General features: G+C 41.4%; 1 protein-coding gene across 1 annotated transcript; it reads right to left on the bottom strand.

Annotated features, from left to right (window-relative positions):
• Window positions 1-1,385: 1,385 nt before the first annotated feature.
• ak2 (adenylate kinase 2) lies at window positions 1,386-17,898 on the bottom strand. The gene is made up of 7 exons (XM_061930898.1): window positions 17,709-17,898; window positions 8,568-8,693; window positions 8,389-8,499; window positions 8,226-8,320; window positions 6,483-6,555; window positions 6,190-6,409; window positions 1,386-1,552 (listed from the first exon to the last, which is right to left on the bottom strand). Exons 1-7 carry the CDS (start codon window positions 17,805-17,807, stop codon window positions 1,545-1,547), a joined length of 732 nt encoding a protein of 243 aa, XP_061786882.1. The 5' UTR covers window positions 17,808-17,898; the 3' UTR covers window positions 1,386-1,544.
• Between the last annotated feature and the right edge of the window lie 29 nt (window positions 17,899-17,927).

The raw sequence follows: 17,927 nt of genomic DNA, 5'->3' as shown, positions 1-17,927 counted from the left end.
ACACATTTACTTGGTTAAAATGTGGATCTCTTATACAAATGTATTTTGTTAAAAACAATTAGCAATTAAAAATAGTAAATAAATGTCAAGGTTTATTGATAAAGTACCTTTAAAACAACTCAAGCTGCCCAAGTTAGGTTAAAATAAATAAAGATCAACCAAAAAATGTATTAATAAAATAAAAACATCTGACAAGTTAAAAAAAAGATAAAAATACAATATATATATATATATATATATATATATGTATATATATGTATGTATGTACATACAGGAAAAAACAGAGGCTATTTCCTCCCTACAAGCCTTTTTTGCAGGGAAACGTATATTCCGCTCTACCCTGGTAATGAGCACTGTATAACAGATAAACCACAGTAACCTCGACTATACACTGTAAACCCGAATGCTCAAAATAATTCATTGGAATAAGTAGTGTACACTTAAAAAGTGGTACTTACCTAAAAATGTTAGTACCATTTTCATTCTTTTTAAGTTTATTAAACTTATTTTTAATTATTGTTAACTTGTTTGCAGAGTATGTAACTGCTACTTAAAATAATTACCTCAGTTACTTAAAACTCAGTGGATTAAACATAATTTTGGAATTGTGGCACCCCTTTATGGAATATTTACAATAAAAAAAAAAATAGTTAGCCAGTATTTCAGAATAATTGCCACCAATAGAGTATCCTTTGTTTATGGATCTACATTTACCCAAGAACTGATACTAGTGAAAAAAAAAAAAAACCTATACCCAGCAGGCAGAACTTGTTGAATTAGGTCCTGACGTTGAGCAACTCAAACATAACGTTGAAACAACATACTTTTTGACAACGTTTTATCAATGTTGGGTTCCAACGTTGATTTGACCATTGCATTTGGGTCAATTCCCAAACAACATGGACCCAAAGTTGGACATCAGTCTCAATTTACATTGTCTCAAAGTCAGTTTTAAAGGACAAGTACGTATAATCAACATTATATCAATGTCTTGTGCAAGTGGGTAATAACAAGCCGGTCTTTTGAATGGCTATTTAACAGGAAGCGCCCCTTCAAAGAGCCATAAATCCTCTAATTTATGGTTCTCTGAAGGGAGCCATGTCTCTTCCTTTCAAAGAGCCATTCAAAAGACTGGCTCGCTATATATTTTTACTATAGAAGCAACGTTAAAAGATTTGGATCAGCATTATTCAAATTTACACATGCCACCAATAATATTCTAATATTGATGGGAGTGATTCTGAAACAATCATTTAATTCATCAGTGCTCATGGTTCACTTAAAAGAGCTGTTGGAATGATTTGACTCCTCTGCAAATGCCACATTCTGAAAAGCTGCTTGTGCCGTCTTACCTTTGGGAGTGACAAAAGCAAACAGGAAGTGTGTGACGGCGGTAGCAAAAAAGGTGAGGTTTATTGGAAGCTGCAGCAGCATGAGGAATGACAAGAAGATGCTCGTTTTGGTCTGAAGCCCCGACGTCACTCAGTCTACATTTCTTCCCACTCGTCCGTCCGTCCTGGCCGTCCACCTCCATGGGACTACATTCAACCGGCTGGAGGGACAAGGACACAGAGGGGAGCAGAGACATTAAAGAGATTATTTGGGGAAATGAGCCATTGTCAAAGAATGAAGCGTTCCCACTGGGAAGGCCAAACATCTGCTTTTGTTTGTTCTGCTCGTCAGCATGCAGGATGGACTCCAACAGCAGGACTGGAGGGTCAAGTGTCAATCATTGTGTGTGTGCGCTCTTTCCATACAAGTCATCACAACCAAACGTGCATGGAATTAATCAAAGCATAATAATAGTTGTACGGGTGAGAGGCAATAGAGCCTATATCTTGAAACATACATAAACAAACATTAACAATAGCATGGAGAGCACAGGTGTCAAACTCAAGGGCCGGGGGCCAGATGTGGCCCGCCACATTGTTTTGAATGGCCCGTGAAAGCTTGGAAATAATATGCATCAATGAAGTACTTTATCTTTCTTTTTCTATTTTGACAGAAAAAAAAGACATGTACTGCATGCAGTTACAGTATATATCTTTTAAACTTTATCTAATAATGCAACATATCATATTATCATACATTCGAAATTTTGGGGGTAAAAACCATACGTAAATATCTACTTAGCCATATGATTTCAAAGCAAGTTATCCATCAAATTGTACACCGTAAACATGACAATATATATTTTTAAAACAGTTCGGTCTTTACAATCCCACCGTAAGAAAAAAACGGTGGTACCATTTTTACACTGTGAAAACGACAACCATATTTTTATGCAAAAAAACTAAACTGGCAGCTCAATCACCAGAATTTTACAGTAAAACAGAGTGTGACCATTTTACTGTAAATCTTATGGTAAAATTCTGCCATTTTTTGGAACGCAAAATCTACAGATTTTATTGTATTACACAGTATAGGTCAAATATACATTTTACTAATCAAATGCATAGGTAATGGAGTGACAATATCATGTGGGTAATCCTTACACACGTATGTTTCCTTTAATAATGTTACAAGCGGCCGGCCCTCCGAGGGCCTCCAAAACTGCAACGTGGCCCTCAATGAAAACGAGTTTGACACCACTGATCTAGAGTGTTAGTCAAGAACTATCTTGAAACTAAGCTAAAAATTAAACATCAACTTCAGGGAGGGGAGGGGCGTGAAAAAAATTCTGTCCTCGACAAAAATGTGACTGAGCAAGTTCCAAACTGCTCCTTTTACGCAGGGCTTCTTAAGTAGTGGGGCGGTCCCCGCGAGGTGTTTGTGGGAGGGGGGGGGGATGAGAGGCAATGGCGCAATAGCATCTTTAGTGTAAGTATATAATCATTAGAGATGTCCGATAATGGCTTTTTTGCCGATATCCGATATTGTCCAACTCTTAATAACCGATTCCGGATTGGTGGTAGCGAGGGGTGTATATTGTAGCGTCCCGGAAGAGTTAGTGCTGCAAGGGATTCTGGGTATTTGTTGTGTTTATATTGTGTTACGGTGCGGATGTTCTCCCGAAAGGTGTTTGTGATTCTTGTTTGGTATGGGTACACAGTGTGGCGCATATTTGTAACAGTGTTAAAGTTGTTTATACAGCCACCCTCAGTGTGACCTGTATGGCTGTTGACCAAGTATGCTTTGCATTCACATGTGTGTGTGAAAAGCCGTAGATATGTGACTGGGCCGGCACGCAAAGGCAGTGCCTTTAAGGTGTATTGGCGCTCTGTACTTCTCCCTACGTCCGTGTACACAGCGCTGTTTTAAAAAGTCATAAATTTTACTTTTTGAAACAGATACCGTCACATTTTAAAGCATTTATCGGCCGATAATATCGACAGGCCGATATTATCGGACATCTCTAATAATCATCTTTAGTGTTGGTAAAGAACTAAATATATATATATATATATATATATATATATATATATATATATATATATATATATATGTCTTGATAAGGTTATCCAAAAAATAGTGCTCGATACCGTAGTAGAGCGCAATATATGTATGTGTGGGAAAAAAAAATCACAAGACTATTTCATCTCTACAGGCCTGTTTCATGAGGGGGGGTACCCTCAATCGTCAGGAGATTTTAATGGGAGCATTCGCATACCATGGTTTATATAGGGCACAGAGTGGGTGGGTACAGGCTGGCCTAGGGGCGTGGTGATTGGCTCATGTGTTACCTAGGAGGTGTTTCCGTCTATGGCGGCATGTTGTTACAATTTCGCTGCGCTTGTTGAGGGATGACAGGTCTGGATGGTAAATAATAAACAGTTTCTCTTTCAAGCATAGGTTGCATCTTTTATTACCACTATTGTAAGGTGTGCTGGATGCAAGAATTTGCCATGTTATTGAATATTCAACATTATTGTCTTTGAGGTCCCAAATGTGTTTGCTGAGTTCTGTGGTATTTCGCAGGTTTTTGTTCCTGAAAGAAGCCTTGTGATTGTTCCATCTGGTTTTGAATTCTCCCTCGGTTAATCCTACATATGTGTCGGATGTGTTAATGTCCTTGCGTATTACCTTAGATTGGTAGACAACTTATGTTTGTAAGCACCCCCCGTTGAGAGGGCAATCAGGTTTCTTTCGACAATTACATCCTTTGTTGGTTTTGGAGTCGCTCTGTCTGAGGGCCGACGGCTCATTTGCAATTGTTTTGTTGTGGTTTGAGATGATTTGTCGTATATTGTTCATGCAGCTGTAGCTCAATTTAATGTTGTTCTTGTTGAATACTTTTCTTAGGATGTTGTCTTTGGGAAAGTGTTTGTCAATCAGATTGAGGAATTTGTGTCCAATGTTCGTTGAGACGTTTTTGCTGTATGGGGGGGTTGTACCAGATGATGTCGTTCCGTTTTCTGTTCTTTTTTGGCTGGTTTCCTGGCGTGGGTTCATAGGTGAGGGTGAAATTGTATCCGCTTTCATCAAGGGCTTTTTGGTACGGGGGGGTTGCTTGGTCAAATTCAGCTTTGCTAGATGACAGCATCGATAGCCTTTTATTGATTCCGGTAGGTATTCTTTTCGTGGTGGTGGGTGGGTGGTTGCTGTCATGGTGCACGTATTGGAGTGTTGTGTTGGGTTTCGTGAATGGTTGGTAGCTGTTATTTCTCAGGTTGAAAGTGACGTCAAGGAAGTTGACGGTTTGCTTGTTGGCATCAATCGTGATCCGTAGGCCGTTCTCTTTGAAAATTTGGCATATGCGTTTCTTGGTATTCTCGCTGCTCCTTGGCGAGGCGCGACACACTGCCAGTCCGTCATCACGGTAAATACCAAGGTTCAGATTGAGGCTAGCGAGCTGGGAGAGGAGGAAACTCCCAACGAGTTCACACGTTTCTGCTCCGTCAAAACTTCCCATAGTGACGTCAAATGTTGCATTGTTCTTTTTTTGCCATGGTGTACTGTTGTGGATGAGGTGCTTACAAACATCAGTTGTCTACCAATCTAAGGTAATACGCAAGGACATTAACACATCCGACACATATGTAGGATTAACCGAGGGAGAATTCAAAACCAGATGGAACAATCACAAGGCTTCTTTCAGGAACAAAAACCTGCGAAATACCACAGAACTCAGCAAACACATTTGGGACCTCAAAGACAATAATGTTGAATATTCAATAACATGGCAAATTCTTGCATCCAGCACACCTTACAATAGTGGTAATAAAAGATGCAACCTATGCTTGAAAGAGAAACTGTTTATTATTTACCGTCCAGACCTGTCATCCCTCAACAAGCGCAGCAAAATTGTAACAACATGCCGCCATAGACGGAAACACCTCCTAGGTAACACATGAGCCAATCACCACGCCCCTAGGCCAGCCTGTACCCACCCACTCTGTGCCCTATATAAACCATGGTATGCGAATGCTCCCATTAAAATCTCCTGACGATTGAGGGTACCCCCCCTCATGAAACAGGCCTGTAGAGATGAAATAGTCTTGTGATTTTTTTCCCACACATACATACATATATATATACATACATATACATATATATATATATATATATATATATATATATATATATATAAATTCACTTGTGAGCAAGTTCCAAACAGCCCCTGTAGTGCAGTGCTTCCTAAATAGTGGGGCGGGCTCACCGGGGGCGCTGTGAGATGTGTGGTGGGGCATGACAGGGAATGGTGTATATCGTAACTCAAACATTCACCTCAGGGGGGGGCGTAAAAAAAATTATTTAACTACCGTAAATGAGTTACAAACAGCCACTTTAATGCAGTGCTTCTTAAATCTTGAGGCCATGAGGTGTCCGGGGGAAGGGGGCGTGAGAGAAATAGCATCTTTAGTGTTAGTAAATAATAATCTTAAAACAGCCCTTTTATGCATCTATCCATTTTCTACCGCTTGTCCCTTTTGGGGTCGCAGAGGGTGCTGGAGCCTATCTCAGCTGCATTCGGGCGGAAGGCGGGGTACACCCTGGACAAGTCGCCACCTCATCGCAGGGCCAACACAGATAGACAGACAACATTCACACTCACATTAACACTCTAGGGCCAATTTAGTGTTGCCAATCAACCTAGTAAAGAACTATCTTGACACATATAGGTACTAAAATAAAGATAACCAGTAACTTTAGGGTGAGCGCGAAAACAATTCAGTGTGTGAGAGAAGCACTGGTGTTAGACGAGAGGAAGAAAGGTGGAGTAGTGAGAACGCTAGGAAGAGACTTTACAGGCGGTGGCGCGGGCGGGAGCTTCTGTGGCGGCGGTGAAGGCGGCCACGATGGAGGCGAAGACGACGTTGGGGCTCTTGGTGGCGTCGATGGCGGCGTGCAGGCCCTGGGCGCTGTAGTAGTGCACCAGGGGGGCCGTCTGGCGGTGGTAGGACTCCAGGCGGGCGCGCAGGGCCGTCTCGTTGTCGTCGCTGCGACGGATGAGGGGATCGCCCGTCACCTGGGGAGGAAGGAACCAAAGAGATTTAAGGTCACGCGTATTGTGAGCGCACGTCATGATCGGGGGGACTCACGTCGTCTTTCATGGGCTCTTTGGGGGGGTTAAACTCCTCGTGGTAGGAGCGACCGCTGGGCTGGTGGAAGAGTCTGCGGGGACCAAGAGGACATCGACCACTTAGTCTATTAAGTGACCGCTCACTTGGATGTGAGACTATCCGGCGCATCTCCTCTACAGGGTTACATCTTGTTTGTTGTTAATTGACCGCTAAACCCCTACCGCGGGGTAAGGGGCAGCGGGGGGTGTATATTGTAGCGTCCCGGAAGAGTTAGTGCTGCAAGGGGTTCTGGGTATTTGTTCTGTTGTGTTACGGTGCGGATGTTCTCCCAAAATGTGTTTGTCATTCTTGTTTGGTGTGGGTTCACAGTGTGGCGCATATTTGTAACAGTGTTAAAGTTGTTTATACGGCCGCCCTCAGTGTAACCTGTATAGCTGTTGACCAAGTATGCGTTGCAATCACTTGTGTGTGTGAAAAGCCGTAGATATGTTATTGGGCCGGCATGCAAAGACAATGCCTTTAAGGTATATTGGCGCTCTGTACTTGTCCCTACGTCCGTGTACACAGTGGCGTTGTAAAAAGTCATACATTTTACTTTTTGAAACCGATACTGATGATTTTGAAACCGATACCGATAATTTTCAATATTACATTTTAAAGCATTTATCGGCCGATAATATCGGTAGTCCGATATTATCGGACATCTCTACTTAAAATATATTTTTATATATTTGTGGTGAAAGACGACTGCAAGTCCACAATTAGTTTTTACTTTGACTTTCTGGTGGTTTTTTTTAATGTGCTGCCAGTACTGGAAAGTTTTAAAGAAAAAGATATTATTGGCTGATAAATGTTTTAAAACGTAATATCGGAAATTATCGGTAACGGTTTCAAAAAGTAAAATTGATGACTTTTTAAAACGCCGCTGTGTACACGGATGTAGGGAGAAGTACAGAGCGGCAATAAACCTGGAAGACACTTCCTTTGCGTGCCGACCCAGTCACATAATATCTACGGCTTTTCACACACATGTGAATGCAAAGCATACTTGGTCAACAGCCATACAGGTCACACTGAGGGTGGTCGTATAAACAACTTTAACACTGTTACAAATATGCGCCACACAGTGAACCTAACCAAACAATGACAAACACATTTCGGGAGAACATCCGCACCATAACACAACAGAACAAATACCCAGAATCCCTTGCAGCACTAACTCTTCCGGGACGCTACAATATACACCCCCCCCTACCTCAACCCCGCCCACCTCAACCTCCTCATGCTCTCTCAGGGAGAGCATGTCCCAAATTCCAAGCTGCTGTTTTGAGGCATGTAAAAAAAAAATAATGCACTTTGTGACTTCAATAATAAATATGGCAGTGCCATGTTGGCATTTTTTTCCATAACTTGAGCTGATTTATTTTGGAAAACCTTGTTGCATTATTCAATGCATCCAGCGGGGCATCACAACAAAATTAGACATAATAATGTGTTAATTCCACCACTGTATATATCGGTATCGGTGGACATCAGTATCGGTAATTAAGAGTTGGACAATATCGGAATATCGGTAAAAAAAAGCCTTTATCGGACATCTCTAACGATAACCATAGACTGAGCTGCTCAGTGCAATTTCAGCAAGATAAGAGAAAAATATGCAAACATCAATTGGTGTGTTGTGCACTTATCAATACCTATAAAGGGCCACTAGGTGACAGTATAGCGCTGTTCCCTCTCCATTACACAGTGAGTCCCCACCTGCCACAGATCCTGCGGACCAGCAGGGAATCGTCGACCGCAAACTCGATGACGGAGTCCAGCTTCTCGTGTCTCTTGTCCAACAAGTCGTCCAACTGCAGGGACAAGACGCAGGAAGTCAGCGCGGGGGGAAGGCAGCCAATGGGATGACGCCAGTCCTGACCAGCTCCGCCTGTTTGACCGTGCGAGGGAATCCGTCCAACAGGAAGCCCTTCTTGCAGGGGGGCGTGTCCAGGTTGTTCTCGATGAGCTCCACCACCATCTCGTCGCTCACCTGCACCAGAGGGAGACGCTGGGATTTGGGGGAGGCGGACATGTCCTCCACGGGAGACGTTGACTTACCAGCTTGCCGGCGTCCATGGTCTGTTTCAGCTTCTTGCCCAGCGCCGAGCCTGACGCCACCATGGCCCTCAGCATGTCTCCGGTGGACAGGTGGCACACGCAGTAGCGCTCGGCCAGCCGGTGGGCCTGCAGAGAACGAACATCTCTTATGGCTTACTCAGACCCCACAGCAGCCCGTTTATGCAGCAAACCAGACCAAGTGTGTCCTCTGCTAGTTTCTGTTCAAGTGGAGGACATTTGGCCTGCATGTTAATAATTTAATATGAACTGCATAAATTATAAATGCTCTTCTAATGTTGGTGTTTGCAGCCCGTTTAGGCATCAAACTACAGTATTTGGACCAAACCAAGTGTGTCCTCAGCCGATTACGTTGACGCCATTAAGCCTGTAGGTATGTGTTCATAGTTAAATGTTGCTATCTTAACATTTCATTTTGATTGTCACAACAGCCCGTTTAGGCGGCACTCAGCTGGTTTCTGATGAAGTGCAGAACATTTGGCCTGCAGGAGAGGCAGGTAACTCATGTTAAAAGCGAAAAAAAAAAAAAAAGCAGATTAAGTTATAGGTTCTTTTCTAATGCTGATTTTTGCAGCTCATTTAGCATCAAACTACAGTATTTGAACCAAAACAAATATGTCCTCACCTAATTGCATTGAGGCCATTCAGCCTACAGTTAAGTTTGTGTTAATAGTTAAATGTTGCTATCTTAATGTTTCATTTTGATTTCTACGGCAGCCTATTTAGGCAGCAAACTAGACCAGCCCAAATAAGTGCATTCTCTGCTAGCTTTTGTTGAAGTGGAGGACATTTTTCCACATAGTTCACATTAGAAGTTAATAAAATGCACAAATTAAGTTTTAGGTGCTCTTTTAACGATGTTTGCACCCTGTTTAGGCATCAAACTACAGTATTTAGACCAAAACAAATTTGTCCTCAGCTGATTACATTGAGGCCATTCAGCCTGCAGTTAAGTTTATTTTAATAGTTAGATCTTGCTATCTTAATGTTTCATTTTGATTTCTACAGCAGCCCATTTAGGCAGCAAACTAGACCAGCAAAAATAAGTGCATTCTCTGCTAGCTTTTGTTGAAGCATTTTTCCACATAGTGCACATTAGAAGTTAATAAAATGCACAGATTAAGTTATAGGTGCTTTTTTAAGGTTGATGTTTGCAGCCCGTCTAGGCTTCAAACTACACTATTTTGACCAAAACAAGTGTGTCCCTCAGCTGATTACGTTGAGGCCATTCAGCCTGCAGGTACATTATGTTAATAGTTAAATGTCGCCATCCTAATGTTTCATTTTAGTTTATACAGCAGCCCATTTAGGCAGCAAACAAGACTGGTACAAATAAGTGCATTCTATGCTAGCTTTTGTTGAAGTGGAGGACATTTGAACTGCAGAAGAGGCAGGTAGTTCACATTAAAAGTGAAAATGCACAGATTAAGGGACAGGTGCTCATCTAGTGCTGATTTTTGCAGCCCATTTAGGCATCAAACTACAGTATTTGGACCAAAACAAATATGTCCTCAGCTGATTACATTGAGGCCATTCAGCCTGCAGTTAAGTTTGTGTTAAATGTTACTATCTTAAAGTTTCATTTTGATTTCTACAGCAGCCCATTTAGGCAGCAAACTAGACCAGCAAACATAAGTGCATTCTCTGCTAACTTTTGTTGAAGTGGAGGACATTTGACCTGCAGAAGAGGCAGGTAGTTCACATTATAAGTCAATAAAATCCACAGATATAGGTGCTCTTCTACTGTTGATGTTTGCAGCCCGTTTAAGCATCAAACTACAGTATTTAGACCAAAACAAGTGTGTCCTCGGCTGATTACATTGAGGTCATTCAGCCTGCAGTTAAGTTTGTGTTAAATGTTAAACGTTACTATACTAATGTTCCATTTTGATTTCTACAGCAGCCCATTTAGGCGGCAAACAAGACTGGCACATAAGTCCATTCTATGCTAGCTTTTGTTGTAGTGGAGGACATTTGGCCTGCAGGAGAGGCAGGTAGTTTACACTGGAAGTTAATTAAGATTAAGTGACAGGTGTTCGTCTAATGCTGATTATTGCAGCCCATTTAGGCATCAAACTACAGTAATTGAACCAAAACACCTCACCTAATTACATTGAGGTTATTCAGACTGCAGTTAAGTTAGTGTTAATAGTTAAATGTTGTTATCTTAAGTTTCATTTTGACTTTAACAGCAGCCCATTTAGGCAGCAACCCAGAGGGGCCTTGCAAACAAACCGCTCCTCTCCGAGACAAACTGCAGGTTTGCATAATTCCAAAAAGACGCGTTACAAAAGACGTGTGCGTGCACGCCAACGTGAGAACACTAAGCAGGATGTCGAAAGACAAGAAGTAGGGAGGGTCGTTTTGACACGTGACTTTGTCAAAGGCGCAGGGAAGAAGGCTGAGGGGATTTTGCTGTGTATTTCTTTCCCACTACCCATAATGCACCACTGCCAATGATTCAATGACAGTCAACAGGTTTCATAATCACATCCAGAAATCACAAGGAAACATTTTCAGGGCAGAGAGACAACAAAGAGCAGCTTGTTGAAAAATAACTTCGGCGTTTGTCACTTTATTCATGCTTCGTTTTACTTTGAAGGGCTGGAGAAAAACAGTTTTTTCCCCCTCACATTTTTTGTCACACAAATGCCACATTCACAAGCATTTTAAAAAAGAGCAATTGTTGATACTTTGCAAAGCTGGTAGAGAAAAAGCTTTAGCCAAGTGTCTTAGGGCAGAGGTGTCCAAAAGTGCAGCCCTCAACATATTGTTGAAGTTAAAATCAACCAAAAGTCCTTTCTGCATAGCTATTTGTTGAACACAGGGGTGTCCATTTTTTTCCCACTGAGGGCTGCACATGGAAAAATCCCAGCATGCGGGGGCCATTTTGATATTTTTCATTTCCAAAAAACAATAATATACATGTTTTTTTAACCTCTTAAGGCCCAAGCTGTTTGTTAACATGCTTTTTTAAATTTCTCTTTGCCATTTGGACTTATTGGACCCTAATTAGAATAAAAACTAAGAATCATCTTTTTATATGATGTACTTAGTCCATAAGTACACAAACGCGTACTTCATGTTTAGTGACATGCTAAATTTTATTTTTACACTTTTTCCCCCCAAATTCCATTGTATGTTATACTCTTCTGACACCACCAGATGGCAGTATAAGTGTCCACATAAGTGGCCATAAGACCCCAATTCAGTAATGTACACAATTTTGGAAATAAGAGCTAAAAGGTGCTGTCCACGCATGTGGCCACTAAGCCTTTAGATCATGTGTCAAATTTGGCCCGCCGTATAATTTCATTTGGCCCTTGAGGCAATATCAAATTAACATTAGAGCTGGCCCGCCGGTATTATACAGAGGCAATGCCACTGTAACACCACATTCACCGCTAATACTCATACTTGCCAACCCTCCCGATTTTCCTGGGAGACTCCCAAATTGCAGTGCCCCTCTCCCGGGGCAACCATTCTCCCGATTTCCACCCGGACAACAGTCACATACTATATGCGGCTTTTAAACACACAAGTGAATGCAAGGCATACTTGATCAACAGCCATACGGGTCACACTGAGGGTGGCCGTATAAACAACTTTAACACTGTTACAAATATGCGCCACACTGTGAACCCAAACCTAACAAGAATGACAAACACATTTCGGGAGAACATCTGCACCGTAACACAACAGAACAAATACCCAGAACCCCTTGCAGCACTAACTCTTCCGGTACGCTACAATATACACCCCCGCTACCACCAAACCCCGCCCCCTAAGTTAATGTTGATATTTACCTCAGAAGGCTGCAAATAGAAAAGAGGCATTCAATTTTTTTGTTAAATTGTATTTAATATACCATTGTTTTTTTCGTTTTTTTTTTTTAAGTTGATTTTGCACTATTAAGTTATACAAGCGTTGCTTGTTCCATATTCAGTGTTAAAGCAAATCAGTGTAGCAAACTGAGCAATAATTAACATTTTATTCATGCACTTTCTCTAGCTACTTCAAGGCTTGAATGTTTGATTCATTCATTATTGTTATTTTCAAATTTATTATTATCTTTTGGAAAAAGTTAATGTTGATATTTACCTCAGATGGCTGCAAATAAAAAAAAGAGGCATTAAATTTTTATTAAAATTTAATTTGATATGCCATTGATATTTTTTTATTATTATTATTTGAAACTCGATTTTGCATGTCACTATAAAGTTATATAAGCCTTGCTTGTTCAATATTCAATGCAAAACTTGTTTGGGTCCCTATTAAAAGGTTCATTTGTTCAACCTTGGCCCGCGGCTTTGTTCGGTTTTACATTTTGGCCCACTCTGTATTTGAGTTTGACACCCCTGCTTTAGATAAAGAAAAAAATACCACCAGCGAAAAAATTGCGCCAATGTGACAAGATTACCCGAACTGGGCTGGAGGTGGGTAAGGGTGAGGAAATCGAGCGCTCCTTTTCTCCAACTCATGTTGCAACTTCCCCTGAGCTCATTGTATGTAAACAAACATGGCCACAATCATTTTGGACTTCTTCACAGTTTCAGAGAAAGATATTTTATGAGGAATTTGCAACGAATGCTCTGCAAAAATTCTGAGAGGAAAAACAAAAACAAAAAAACATCAAGCTTCAACACATCAAACATTATCAGCCACCTGGACCGCCAGTATTGCTATGACGGTGTTTTGAAAGCCTATGTAGTCTATGCTAAAGACGCTGCCCCAAAGAAAGGTGGATGTTGCACAAATTACACTTAAATCTACAAATAGATATAAATAAGTTAATCGGTTATCTGGATCGTTCTTGAAAAACAAAGTTATGTGTCAATATTGCCTTGAAAAAACAACATCCTGCATCCCTAATTTCAACCTTTTCCCGTCACTTTGCAAATCCATCCATCCATTTTCTACCGCTTGTCCCGTTCGGGGTCGCGGGGGGGGGTGGGGGGGGGGGGGGGGGGGTGCTGGAGCCTATCTCAGCTGCATTCGGGCGGAAGGCGGGGTACACTCTGGACAAGTCGCCACCATCGCAGGGCCAACACAGATAGACAACATTCACACTCACACACCAGGGACCAAATATTTGCTATTTTATTACCTTATTTTTTTGTAATACTTTGACTTTGCAGTGGGCCGTTAAAAACACGCCGCAAAATGGCCCTCGGGCCACACTTTTGACACCGCTGGTTTAACAAAACTAATTATATTTGCATGTCAAAGTAGTGACTTTTTAATCCAGTAGATGACACCGTAATAGTATCAGTGCAGTGTCAATACAGCAAGTGAGTGTGCCATACACTCACTGAGGCTACATTTACCCATCCATTTTCTACCGCTTGTCCCGTTCGGGGTCGCTGGAGCCTATCTCAACTGCATTCGGGCGGAAGGCGGGGTACACCCTGGACAAGTCGCCACCTCATCACAGGGCCAACACAGATAGACCGACAACATTCACACTCACATTCACACACCAGGGACCAAATATTTGCTATTGTATTACCTTATTTTTTTTGTAATACTTTGACTTTGCAGTGGGCCGTTAAAAACACGACGCAAAATGGCCCCCGGGCCGCACTTTTGACACCGCTGGTTTAACAAAACTAATTATATTTGCATGTCAAAGTATCCATCCATCCATCCATTTTCTACCGCTTATTCCCTTTTGGGGTCAAAGTAGTGACTTTTTAATCCAGTAGATGAAACCGTCATAGTATCAGTGCAGTGTCAATACAGCAAGTGAGTGTGCCATACACTCACTGAGGCTACATTTACCCATCCATCCATCCATTTTCTACCGCTTGTCCCATTCGGGGTCGCTGGAGCCTATCTCAGCTGCATTCGGGCAGAAGGCGGGGTACACCCTGGACAAGTCGCTACCTCATCGCAGGGCCAACACAGACACTCAGATTCACACACGAGGGACCAAATATTTGCTATTTAATTACCTTATAAGGGAACGGCGTGGCGCTGGTTGGGAGAGTGGCCGTGCCAGCAACCTGAGGGTTCCTGGTTCAATCCCCACCTTCTACCAACCTCGTCACGTCCGTTGTGTCCTTGAGCAAGACACTTCACCCTTGCTCCTGATGGGTCGTGGTTAGGGCCTTGCATGGCAGCTCCCGCCATCAGTGTGTGAATGTGTGTGTGAATGGGTGAATGTGGAAATAGTGTCAAAGCGCTTTGAGTACCTTGAAGCAACGTTCCCCCTAAGGTGCGCGCCTGCGCAATTGCGCAGTGCTCACGCGTCCTCTGCGCACTGCAAATTAATGCCGCGCAGGAAATCAAAAATCCCATCTGAACTCTAAACGAAATAAACACATTACAGTTTATTCTGTATGACTTTGCAATGCAACTCTGTGAGTGACAGGTGACAACAAGAGTGGCCCCAATGAGTAAAACAATCTTTGTCAACACAGTTCAATTATCGTCTGTCGAGACACTTTACGGACATGAATTCCATTAATCACTTTATTGAGCAAAACTGTTTGTAACCACACCAAAAACATGAGTAACAAAAACTTTTATCTATAAAAACTGGTAATTTTCTGCCATACAAACCAGGCTTAAACCAACTTTGTCATCCGTCGTTTCAACAGAAGCCGCTTGCTCTGTCTCACCTGCACCAACACACGCACTAATGGCACTTAGCCAGTGCTGCGTTTATGGCCACACAAAAAGTCGGACAACCCCAACGCCACACAATGTGTAAATGCCAGGTTGTAACACTCTGACTCCACAATCAGATGTGTGCTTATTTTACTGCCATTTATTAAGAATGTTAATCTAAGGATATTATTCATGAAATATTGTCACTAGATTTCATAAATGCTAATAAAAATATGTATTTTAGAGACAGACAGATACAGGAACTAAATGTAATCTCTGAAAGGGGTAACATTTCTTTTAAAGGCAGGACCCGCAGCCAGACATACAATACTAGCATATAGGTCATGAAAAACATGTTTTTTTGTTATTGTCATTGTAAGAGGGCAAAATCACTTATATCAGAAAATTATTTTAATAAAACATTTAAATTGTTATGATGTCAGGTTTGGGACAGGTGTGACGCTGGTGTGGCCAAAGTGTGCACGTCTGATGTTGCACACATGTGCTCCACTGAATGCTCAGGGAGTTTGTGCGTTTGCTCACACACATGAAAAATTAGAGGGAACACTGCCTTGAAGGTAGAAAAGCGCTATACAAGTATAAACCATTTACCATTTATTTTTTGTAGTCTTTTGACTTTGCAGTGGGCCGTTAAAAACACGCTGCACTCCGCAAATGGCCCTCGAGCCGCACTTTTGACACCACTGGTTTAACAAAACTAATTATATTTGCATGTCAAAGTAGTGACTTTTTCTTCCTGGACCCCAGGAAGAATAGTCTCCACTGCGGTGTAAACTAATGGGGATCCTGAATAAACTAAACTTTTTAATCCAGTAGATCAGGGGTGCTCACACTTTTTCTGCAGGCGAGCTACTTTTCAATTGATCAAGTCGTGGGGATCTACCTCATTCATATATATAATTTATATTTACTTATTTATGAAATATATGTTTTGTTAATAAGTTAAAGGTGTTTAATGATAATGCAAGCATGTTTAACACATATAGTTAATATTTTAATAAATTAAAGGTGTTTAATGATAATGCAATCTTGTTTAACACATAGCTAATATTGTTAATAAATTAAAGGTGTTTAATGATAATACAAGAATGTTTAATACATATAGTTAATATTGTTAATAAATTAAAGGTGTTTAATGATAATACAAGCATGTTTAATACATATAGTTAATATTATTAATAAGTTAAAGGTGTTTAAAGATAATGCAAGCATGTTTAACACATATAGTTAATATTGTTAACAAGTTAAGGTGTTTAAAGATAATACAAGCATGTTTAACACATATAGTTAATATTGTTAACAAATTAAAGGTGTTTAAAGATAATACAGGCATGTTTAACACATATAGTTAATATTGTTAATAAGTTAAAAGTGTTTAAAGATAATACAAGCATGTTTAACACATATAGATTCCTTTCTTTCATGAAGACAAGAATATAAGTTGATGTATTACCTGATTGTGATGACTTGTATTGATAGGAATCAGACAGTGGTGCTAAAAACGTCCGCATTTTCGAATGGAGGAGAAAAAAAGTCCTCCTTTCTGTCCAATACCACATGAAAGTGGTTGGTTTTTGGCATCTTATTTGTCCAGCTTCCGTACTCCTTTGTATACACTTTACAAGAAATACATTGTCGGCAAACTCCGTAGCTTGCTAGCTTGTGCACGCCAGCTTTCTGAGACTCTTATTTTGGTAGCGCAGGCAGGATGAAGCAGAGCTTTTATTGTGCAACTGTGCAGGCGGTCTTTGGAGTTTTGACGACAGGTACGGCGCCAGAGTCTGTTGAAATAAAGTGTTTCTCGCCTTCCAGTCGGTAATTTTAATGAGCTGGCAGCAGCCAGCGTCATCTCAGAAGACCCTCGGGTGCCGTGAATGTCAATCAAGTGACGAAAGTGAGTCATAGTGAAGATTTATGATCGCTCATTTTTAGGACTATTTTTTTAATGCCTGGCTGGTGATCGACTGACACACCCTCCGAGATCGACCGGTAGCTCGCGATCGACGTAATGAGCACCCCTGCAGTAGATGAAACCGTAATAGTATTAGTGCAGTGTCAATACAACAAGTGAGTGTGCCATACACTCACTGAGGCTACATTTACCCATCACTACTAATTACGCTTTAACACCTGTAACAAAGCTGACAGAAAGTTGTGCTTAAAAAAACATGTCTGTTTGTAGTATTATTTAACGGAGTAAAAAAGAAAAAGTGTCAAAAGTTTGTACCCCCCTGGTTTGAGGTTTTAATCAAGTTGCTTAACTCCCCAGTGTGCAAACTCACCAGAGAAGGAATTACAATGACATGAAGAAAAACCTCGACATCTCCGTTTTAGTGTTTATTAATTTAATTATGTATATAGTTTTACGCCCTGACTGTTTTTAAATGTCGCAAATAAAGCTTATAAAAGACCACCATTAGCCTTAGCTGCTAGCCACCATGCGCTGCTACTTCCCAAGCTAACTGCTACATGCTAGCGCCGCTAACTCACCTGGGTCCCCTTCCCGGCACCGGGCGGTCCGAGCAGGATGGCCCGGACGCCGTCTTGCACGTCGGCTATCGCCTCTTTGAGCTGCGCGCTCGGAGCCATCGGACGACTGAAAGAAGAACTTTGGACAAATTCCGCGTCCTACTGCTGACACCTCTGCCAAGTCGGCAAGAAAGGGACGACCCTTTGCTAGTGATTGGTTAACACCACGTAAGCCCCGCC

The sequence above is a fragment of the Nerophis lumbriciformis genome, linkage group LG37 (genome assembly GCF_033978685.3).
Source record: "Nerophis lumbriciformis linkage group LG37, RoL_Nlum_v2.1, whole genome shotgun sequence".
Lineage (NCBI taxonomy): Eukaryota > Metazoa > Chordata > Actinopteri > Syngnathiformes > Syngnathidae > Nerophis > Nerophis lumbriciformis.
This window is presented reverse-complemented; position numbering and strand designations above follow the sequence as displayed.

Coding starts and splice junctions, on each gene's coding strand:
- ak2 (XM_061930898.1), bottom strand. CDS start 17,807: ATGGCTCCGAGCGCGCAGCTCAAAGAGGCGATAGCCGACGTGCAAGAC. Junction 8,500..8,567: donor CCATGGACGCCGGCAAGCTG/GTAAGTCAACGT, acceptor CCTCTGGTGCAG/GTGAGCGACGAGATGGTGGT. Junction 6,410..6,482: donor AAGAGCCCATGAAAGACGAC/GTGAGTCCCCCC, acceptor CTTCCTCCCCAG/GTGACGGGCGATCCCCTCAT.